The sequence below is a fragment of the Haplochromis burtoni genome, unplaced genomic scaffold, assembly GCF_018398535.1.
Source record: "Haplochromis burtoni strain Fernald_Lab_line unplaced genomic scaffold, NCSU_Asbu1 Contig_214, whole genome shotgun sequence".
Classification (NCBI taxonomy): domain Eukaryota; kingdom Metazoa; phylum Chordata; class Actinopteri; order Cichliformes; family Cichlidae; genus Haplochromis; species Haplochromis burtoni.
In genome coordinates this window covers 836,717-847,193 of record NW_024582575.1, presented here as the reverse complement: position 1 = coordinate 847,193, position 10,477 = coordinate 836,717, and the positions used below count along the sequence as shown (strand labels likewise).

General features: G+C 39.4%; 1 protein-coding gene across 3 annotated transcripts in view; it reads left to right on the top strand.

The window, feature by feature from the left end:
- Positions 1-6,606: 6,606 nt before the first annotated feature.
- The window catches only part of arfgef3 (ARFGEF family member 3), a 51,191-nt gene continuing 47,320 nt past the window's right edge, over positions 6,607-10,477 (top strand). Inside the window, exons 1-2 of one of the 3 annotated variants that reach the window (XM_042226483.1) lie at positions 6,607-7,292; positions 9,726-9,780. In XM_042226483.1, coding sequence (XP_042082417.1) covers positions 7,208-7,292; positions 9,726-9,780 — 140 coding nt within the window. In that variant the 5' untranslated portion in view covers positions 6,607-7,207. The remainder of the gene's footprint in view (positions 7,293-9,725; positions 9,781-10,477) is intronic. The other 2 variants (XM_042226482.1, XM_005937010.3) reach the window with 2 other exon arrangements.

Below are 10,477 nucleotides of genomic sequence, written 5' to 3'. Positions count from 1 at the left end.
TCCAATGACTGAGTATATATGTGTACACATACATACACACATACATATATATATACACATACATACACACATACATATATATATACATATATATACTACACATACATATATATATACACATATATAATACACATACATATATGTATATATATGATACATACACATATATGTAATAATATATATATAGTATATATATGATATCATATATGTGTATGTTATATATATACTGATGTATATATGTGCTTATATATATATTGTTTATGTGTATATTATGTATGTGTATATATGTATATATGTATGTATATGTGTATATATATATGTATATATATGTATATATATATATATATATTATATATATAATTATATATATATATATAATACATATATATATATATAACATATATATATATATATATATATATATATTATATACAATAATAATATTATTATAAAATTATAAATATATATATATATAATATACATAATATATCATTAATTATATTTATATATATATATATTATATATTATATATATATACACATATTATATTATATATATATTATACACATTATATATGTATACTACATATATATATATATATATATACATATTTTATATATATATATATACATATATATATATATATATATATATATATATATATATATATATATATATATATAAATATATAATATATATATATACTATACATATATACTATACATATATACATACATATATATATAACAATATACATAATATATATACACACATATATATATACATATATATATATACACATAATATATATATACACATACATATATATATACACTATATATATATATATATAAATACATATATACTCATTAATATAATATATATATATATATATATACACATACATATATATATACACATATATACATATATGTATATATATATATATTACATTACACTGGTGTTCACTGTAAATAAATACACTTAGCTCGACCTTCCAGAATCCTGCTCCTGCTCCTGAGTCATCTCAGCCTGGTTGTGGAACAATCAGACCCTTACAGTAAGTACATTTTCTGTCTGACTTGCATTTCTGAAGCTTTAGTTAATAAACTTGTCCATCGTACTGCCCGTGCTGTTAAAGTTTGGGAAGTCAGAAGATTTTGCAGGCTTGCTGACCTCATCTCCATTCAGCATTTTCAAATAAATGAACTGGCATACGAGTCAAACAACCTGAAATTAGTAGCCAACCTCATTACTGTAATGCTGGTTCTTGTGGAGAGCCTGAAACCAGAGGCTGATAAAGCAGCAGATTTATGTCCAGAGTTTTATAATGTCAGGTTTAATTATCAGATATGGCCAGAATGGATCTACTGTTTTTATCTCTGCCAAAGAAAAATTACAAAAATAAATTTTAAACATTTAATGCATCTAAAGAAAAATTAGGTTTACCATTAAGAGGTGATAAATACTTCTTTTCCAAATTTGGGAAATTCTTGTGCAGCCGTTAAAATGGTGATGAAATGAAATCAAATAAAACATAACTGCTATATGCCTCTCTGTCAGACAGACATCTTGTGTTACTGTGAGGGTGATCATGCATGTGTCTCATCATGTTTGCTCCACACATTGAAGGATCTCAGCTTCCTTATGAAACTGAGCTTTTTGTATCCAGCATCTGTGTTGAGTTTCCAGTTCAGCCTGTTGTTTATGTGAATGTCCAGGTACTCCTCCAACACATCAACATCCCAGGATAGACACGGGTGTTGTAGCCATTCTCGCTCTTATGACATCTCTCTGGTCTTTTTCACATTAAGAAGCAGATCATTTCTCCAAGACTACTCAAATAAAACCATCCACTCGTGCTCACCTACCCGTCACTAATGCATCCAAACTTTCTGAGTATTTCTGCAGGTGGCATGACTCAGAGTTGGACTGAAAGTCTCAGGTGTTCATGGTAAGTGGGGTGGAGACAGCACGGTCTTTTGTGGAGCTCCTCTAATGTACATGAGCAAATCAGACAGAGCTCAGTGTCATGTCCTGCGGCCTGTCTGTCAGGCAGTCGCTGATCCCTGAGATGGTGGAAATGTTTGCTGACATCTCCTGCAGCTTCTCTCTCAGTGCTATTGGCTATCAAAAAACCCCAAACTGCATCAACACCACATTTCACACCAAACATAGGCCACCATATAATAACAACATCTGTTAGAGAGCTATCATCTGCTGAGAGCAGATTAAGCGCATTAAGAGCTCCCATTAACAGAAACAGACGAATGAGTCTCTTCGCCTCGACACCTTAAACATCCCTTTAACCGGCATCACACTGACGATGAATGTTGAGTCATTTTGTAATTGGGGGAAGTTTTAGATGAGAATCTAGAATAGCTTTTTAAAACGTCCATAAGTGAGATTTGTCCTCCCTAATGTGCTGCCTCATTTCATGATTAAAGTCATCATTGCACAACAGACTGTGTGACTTACAGGCCTATAATCATGTTATTGCCATTGTTTGTTTTTATACAGTGGTTGAGGTTCGATCTAAAGTCATTTTAATTCCTATTTTTCACCCATTATCTATGATTGTATATTTATTTTACTATCATGTCTCCTCTTGGTTGTCTGCGCTTTTATTCTAAGGTGCCTCTGAAGTGGATAAATCGGATCAATGCAGAATATTTGTCAAGTGCAGTCGAGTTCTGTTTAGAAAGGTCACGTTGTTGCTTCAGCGTATTGGAAGTCACGGAGTCACAAAACTATTGAATGGTCAAGCAAACAAGTACATTAGGAAAGTATTAAGTACCAACACTGAAAAACACTTGAAAGTTATTACATGCATGTATCAGAACGTGTTGCGAGTGCATACGTTTGTCTCCAGTTTCTTTATTCAGAGTTTGTTCTTTACGGACAATCAGTAGATTCATTCTGTGATCGCTATTAGATTTTTAATAATGTCAGTTATCAGTGGCTGTAGGGGGCACCAGTAAACTAAGGTGAAGTCATTGTGGAGAGCAAAGCTCATGTTACCTCACAGGTATCATTTTACCATTGATTTGGAGATCACCTTGTCAGACAGTCCACTCATCTCAGCAGCACTTTTCAGTTCAGTTGAGATTGATGCTGAAATAACCACGCAGACACAGTAAGCAACAGCTCGTGAATGTTCTAAATGTATGTCATAATGCAGATTGCTGCTTGCACTTACAAGGCAGATGATTTCTCAAATATCATGGAAACACTGGCTAACTTTTACTTGATGCTTCAGTCTTTGTTCTGGCTCAGTACCCTGAGGAGGAAAATGGTAGCCAGGCCTAAAATCTATAACTTCTTTATGTAATTAGATATAAACTAATGTCCAGCATGCTGAAGAGGAATTTTATTGGATGCTAGCTTGCTAAATATGCAGTAGTGGTTCTGCCAGTTTTCTTTGAGTGATATAAAACTGAAAGAAAGTAGATTTGATTAATGATTGATTAATGATTTTAAACCTGCAGTTGTTATGTCTCAGTGACCATTGTTATGTTATTAATATAGAATAATGATAATGAGTCCAGCTGGGTTTCCACGATGGCTGCAGACTGGCAAGACATGCTTCTAAAAGGGCTTTGGCCTTAAGCACAGACTGTATATAAAAGATGAGTGTAGTCACAGTGAAATCAACTAGTCCTGGATGCCTCATTTTTTCTGATATTTCATTGGTCCTTTATTATTATTATTATTAGCAGTAATGTGTCTGTGTGTTGTGCTCTTACAATTTGTCGCTGTAGCTTGCTAATCAAGCTAGCTAGCATTAGCTTATAACTTCATGTTCAAGCCTCTCGTTAAAAATATGAAAACTTCTTTGGTGTCCAAACACAAACACCAAAGCTTCAAAATGCAGGATTGGAAACTAGTGGGTGATGAAGTCACTGTTACTTCATCCATCTTTTATAGTCTCTATGCTGTCTCTGCTTTGAAGTTTGGTATTTTAATATGGAAAGCTGTGGGGCAACACCCAATCACAGCAATAGTTGCCTCAGGGAGGGATAGTCAACGCGTTAGCCAGTGAGCATATCCAGAATAATCCTCCTTCTGGCACTTATGGATTAAATGATCTTCATATTTTATACAGAATGACTAGAAAATGAGGATAAATTCACTGGGTGCCATCAGAGGGATGTCATCCTATACCTTCAACAGGAACTGAAATGCTTTTGCACCCACAGCTCTCACTGCTCAGTGGCCTTTCAGAAACAATTTCTCTTTAAAGCAGAGCTTCCCAAAGTGTGGGGCCCGCCCCCTATGGGGGGTGCAGAGCCATTGGAGGGGGGGGGGGGGTATGGAAAAAAAAGAAGAGCGCTTGGACACTGCTAGCATAATTGACAGGTTTTTGACGGGGCTCCCACACAAACACAAAGCAGGAGATGAAGCATCGCCAAATATGTTTCCAAACCAACTTCCTTCAAGCCAAAGACTAGAAAATATGGTGAAGCAAATCTTCCCTTTGGCTTCACCTGCACAAGTGCCGAGGTAGGTCTCTGTGACAGAATTATTTTTCCCTGCGGGGAGCACGCTGGGCTCTCCAAATCACGGACAAACAGTATCCCACATTCTTGATTTTTAGTTCACAAACACTTGTTGTAATGACTAACTACTCCTGAACTTTTGGAGATGTTAGCTCTTTATACAGTAAAGTTTCAGCAGGATACAAATAACATCAGGCTGATCCTGCCACGATTTGTCCCTTGGTTCAAATCACAGACAAACAGGATCCCACAGCTGTTTATGTTTTTGAACTTATTTTGCACAGAGAGATTTTTTTGAAAAATGTATTGACAGCAATGTTGAATATTATTACACAGGAAAAAAACAACTACACGTAAAATAAACTGCGGTAAAGTGAGCCGTCATTTGTGAGCCGCGGTCAAGCCAGCAGCCTCCTATCCGCCGCATAAATTTCCTTGCGCTTTTACACCAGTCTTTACGGTAGCGCCTTTTCGCTTTATATCCTGATTGAAAGCCTAGACTCGCGCACACGTGCACGCGCGTGAACAGTCACACGCACGCGCGCACACAAATTACAATGGAACAGCCCAATACAGCCATCGTGACAGTCTGGTTGCATATTCAAAAATTCATTAAAAATCAATCTTAAAAGTTGATGCCAAGCTTTCAACACAATCCTCTTCTCGGACATCTACTTTACCTCTGGGCCATTTTTTACCCAGATTTACTGTAATATTACCCAGAAATCACAGTAAACTCATATTCAGTGCAATACAGTCAATGCACTACAATTATGTTTATTTCAAAAATTCATTAAAGGTCATCCTGAATAGTTGAGGTCCAACTTTCAACACATCCCTCCTCTGGGACACCTACTGTACCTGTGTGCCAAGTTTCATCCAGATTTACTGTAGAATTCCTCAGAAATTAAAGGGTACTTGTTTCCAATGCAGTCGGCCAATACACTATAATTATGTCAATTCTCAAAAATTCATGAAAAATCATCCTGAGTAGTTGATGTCCAACTTTCAACACATCCCTCCTCTAGGACACCTACTGTACCTGTGTGCCAGGTTTCAGCCAGATTTACTGTAGAATTCCTCAGAAATTAAAGGACATTTATATGCAATTCAATACAGCCAATACACTACAATTATGGAAATTTCAAAAATTCATTAAAAATCATCCATAATAGTTGAGGTCCAGAAGTTGGACCTCAACTATTCAGGATGACCTTTAATGAATTTTTGAAATTTGACCGCGGCTCACAAATGACGGCTCACTTTACCGCGGTTAAAATAATGACACCGTGACTCCCCTGCCTTTGTAAATAGAGGGACAGTAACTGTGTGTAAAACCTGCAGATAGTCAGATTAACAGTATTTTGTCTCTATCTGCCATTCTGCAATTCATCTCATGTGAACAATAACGTGGCGCACAGCGTGACGTGAAAAAAGGCACATACCTTTGACGTTGTGACAAACTCTGTATTCCTCGTCCACACGTAAACGCAAAAAAGGAGTTTAAAAAAATCTCAGTTTTCGCTGATTCAAAACGCTGTTTACGTGGACGAAACAGCTGCGTTTTCAAAAATACCCGTGTAGGTGCAGACGCAGCGTGAAAGAGTTAGTAGTTTATTTTATCACTACCTGTAATTTATTGCAGATTACTTGTATTTGCTGAATTGTTTACTAAATGTTTGAGGTGTGAAATAAACCAAAATGCAGAAAGAGGTGGTTGGAGGATGTGTTGGTGGGTGAGAGGGGGGGGGGGGGGGCATTTTTCTTGTAAAACAAAGGGGGGCCCAACAAAAAAAAGTTTGGGAACCACTGCTTTAAAGGACTTCCACACTGACTGACGCTCTTTTACAATCTGCCTCAAGTGGCCGTTAATGGAATTGCAGTTCTGGACAGTCTGAAACACACACTGAAGCCCACTGACTTCATATTACTTCATATCCCTGAGGTTGAGCTATTGAGCTGGGAGCTGAGCCTTTTTGGGGCAAAAATGAAACTATGACGCACTGATATGAACTATTTTAGAATTTGTGCTTTACTCTGAAAGCAGAATCGCCTTATCAGCTGTGCCCGAGCTTCCTCCACCTGTCACCGGCTGAGACCGCAGGAAATCCCATTCCAGTGACTCCAGCGTCGTTGCCGCAGTTTCAAACGTCCCCGCGGGGAGAGCGTGTAAATACTGTGTTGCCAGGTTGGACAGGAATCCACCTTATAGCGGATGGCGCTCACCGTGCAGAGCTGTGCGCGTGCTCCTGCCATGCAGGCAGCTTGATGCGAAGATAAGAAAAACCGGATCTGGTTTCCGCGAAGAGCGCAAGTATCCGCTGGAACGGACTTTCCCAACGCGGCAGCGCGGAGGGATAAACGAGCCACGGACACGAGCGAAGCGCGTTTGTTCCCTGCGTGTGTCCGCGGCTGGACGGGCAGCAGGCTGACACGACTATTTGTCGCACGTCAGCTGATCGGCGCTGCTCTTTCTGAAGGCCGAAGCCTCGGATTTGGGAAAATACGCACACGCGCTTCCTCCTTCCACCTTCGCAGGATCGGCGGCTGGCCTGACATCATTGGCTGGCAGTTAGGAATGAATCATCGCCTTCCCCGGGGGGGTTCGGGGATGCTGTCGCTGTCATAGCACCCATAAAATCCCTCGGACACGCAGACCCACCCTCTGCGCTCTGCTGTTTTAAAGCCGTCTCGTCTTTGAAATCAGCATGGAGGAAATCTTGAGGAAGCTGCAGAAAGACGCGTCCGGCCACAAATACAAAGGCATCCGCGATGCCTGCGTCTACGCCTGCGGTGAGTGCACGGCAGCCCCTCCGGGCTCTTTGTCAACAGGAGGCGGAGGGAGAGCAGGGATGAGGGGAACCTGCGACTTCTCACCTGCTTTTAGCTTTTAGGAACCCGAGAGCAGCTCCTGCACTCAGCCCAGAGGCTGTGAAGGCTCAGCAAGAAGCCAGGAAATCTTTAGGACCATAACAGATTCATCTGAGCAGCCACGGTGCCATATGGCTGCCATGCCACTGTGCTGAGCTCCGCACCTGTTTTATAATGCCAAATGTCAGCCTCTCTTAAAGAAATACGGTAAATGCTCCAGCCAGGCTTTAGACAATTAGATTGGATCGTTATAGAAAGATACACAAGGCAAATATTTGCTGATTCATTACTGCAATAACTTGGGAGTATTTGACAGAGACGAAGAAAGCATGAAGGAGCTTCTTCAGAGGTTTCCAGACTCTGAGCAGAAACTCTTTCCTGTCTCATTACTGTCTTTCTGCACAGTTCAGTGCTTTTCACGAGTTCTCGCCTCAGCGCGAGACACGAGCTTCACTGTGGAGGGAAATATAGAAGTAGAGGAGTCCTCCTCTGGTTTCTTTATTAAATAAAATGTAGTTAATATGGTTTAAAATGTCTTAATAATATTTATGCACTGAAGAGTTCACACACACATCACATCAAGCAATAACAAAAACGGACACACCATGGTGTCCAAGCTCCCACACTGTTTTGGAATTATTATTATTATAGTTATTATAATAATAGTAATAATAATGAGTAGCAAAGTCTGATTGGGACTCCAGCCAACATAGCTTCATTATCCAGGTGGATGAATTATGACAGAAATTCTCAGAGTTGTTATGAAAAACCCAATTATCACATGAAGCTAAAAGAGTTTAATGCTCCAGGCTGCAAATCTGATTGTTTTTGCTGTAAAATTGGGCCTTTTAACAAGAAAGTAAATGGGGATTGAATCCTCTGTGGTGCCAGCCTCAAGTGGACGTTAGTGGAACTGCAGTTTTTAGCACTTCTGCATCACTGTGTTATCTTTCAGTTCTGCAGGATGAGTTTTTGGAACAAGGCTGATGGCATACAGGTACGGATACGGAGGGTCATCAAGTTAGAGCTCGGTTTGAATTCTGTCAAATAATCCTCTGAGCTTTGTTACACTTAATCCAGCAAGCTAGAAACTGGCAATGACCTTTTACAAACGAATCATGCGGCCGAACACAAATCATGTGACTTTCAATGACAACAATGAGAACGTGCCACAGAAGCCAAAATATATAAGCACACGGTGAAAAACGATTTCCACTGACGTCAGCGAGGAGACTGTTAGCATTAAACGGGTCAGTGTGACCTTTTAGTGGCAGGTGGAACTCATTGAGACAGCAAGGAGAGAATGAGTTCAGGTTGCGCTGAAGAAGGGGTCATTGTGTAATCGTACACACACACACACACACACACACACACACACCTATTTGGCTATGTCCAAAGAAAGCTGCAGGCCCTTTCCAGGCACATGCTTGCATATACACACATGCACAAAAGGCCTGAACTGTGACTTTCCAAAAAAGATGATATCATATATCAGTTCTATTTGCTCTTTTCTTCACAGACCGCTCGCATGAATAGAAACACGCCCACAGCATCAGTCACTGTGCAGGTCATGGTCGTCTCCGGATGTAAAGGATGCTGAATAGCCTGATGCAGATGCAGAGAACATATGTGAGAGAGTTCAGTGCAGGGACAAAGCTGCTGTTCACTAAGTCTTGGCAGACAAAGTATGAAAGCATGTGCAGAGATTTATGGCAGATTTTAGAGATGTCAGCAAGTCTCATATTTCACCTTTTAGCTGGGAAAACGTGGTACGCAGTCAGAGTTGGTTGGAAGTCTAAAGAGGAGGTGAAAATTTCTCTCTGAGCTCACCGAGGTCACGTTAGGAGGAGGATGCAGCGTGCGCTGTGAATGTCGGCCGGCTTTGAACATAATGTGACTGTACAGATGTTTTGGTGTTTGGTTTTCTTAAAGTACAAGCTCACATTTGATTTGGGGCATCCTGTTTCAGGCATTCATGCTGAATCTGTAATTTTAACAGAAATGAGTCAGCTAGCCCCGTATCTTTCAGTCAGGTGTCATGTAAATAAGATCCAACCCTGCCTTTTCTTTTTTCAGCAGTAAATCAATCTGCATTTGGTGCTGTAGTGAGTATTTGTGTCTGTGGGACTGAGTCAAAGTAAAGTGCAGTGTTTGTGTTCATGGTAATGAGAGTAGTGTCACTCAGTGGCTCGCTGGGTTCAGAGGTTGGAGGTTGTTGACATGAGAACATATTCAATGCAGAATATTTCTTCAACTGTTTCGCATGTCTGTGCTGAATTAAATGCAGCTTTTCATTCATGGATTCTCTATGAATGAAAATGCGACTTAACCACTCTGTCTGTTTCTTTGTTCCAATAGAAATGCTTCAGTCTCAGAATGGATCAGCAAAGATTTCCCCTTCACAGCTTCGGTAAGTTGAACATGACAGATTTTCTTCTCGAAAGCGTGAAATAAAAATGTGTAATTAGAACCTGCTGACAGCCTGTGGTTTGTTTTGAAGGAGGCGTCTTCGACAGTGCGAAACGTTCCTGCCTTTAGCTAACCTGATAGTGTTCATTCATTCTCTTCTGCTTATCCTTATCGGGGCTGGAGCCTGTCCCAGCTATTATGGGGCGAGAGGCCGGGTACACCCTGGACAAATCGCTAATCTGTCACCGATAACTGAATACTGAAATTTAAACTGCTAAGAACTTTATGGCTTAAAACATCAGTTTTCTCAAAGCTGCCTGATTTGAATAGATTAAAATGACAGAGGAGTCATTTCTGAGTTGATAATGCAAATACTGAGCGCGAGCTCTGAGCTCAGCATTGCTTCAGTTTGGACGTTTGATCGTCAGAGAAGTGATCAGTTTAAACTGCAGTAGCCTGGACACACTTACAGCTAAAACTCATCTGTTCAAATCTGCATCTTCACTATGAACTCATTGTTTATTTTATCTTGTGCTTTTGTTTATGTGTTGTTCTTTATTGTCATTGTTCTATTTTGTTTTATTCTATTGTTAAGTGTCCTTGGGTGTCTTGAAAGGCACTTTTAAATAAAATGTATTATTATTATTATTATTATCATTATTATTATTATTATTATTATTATTATTATTATTATTATT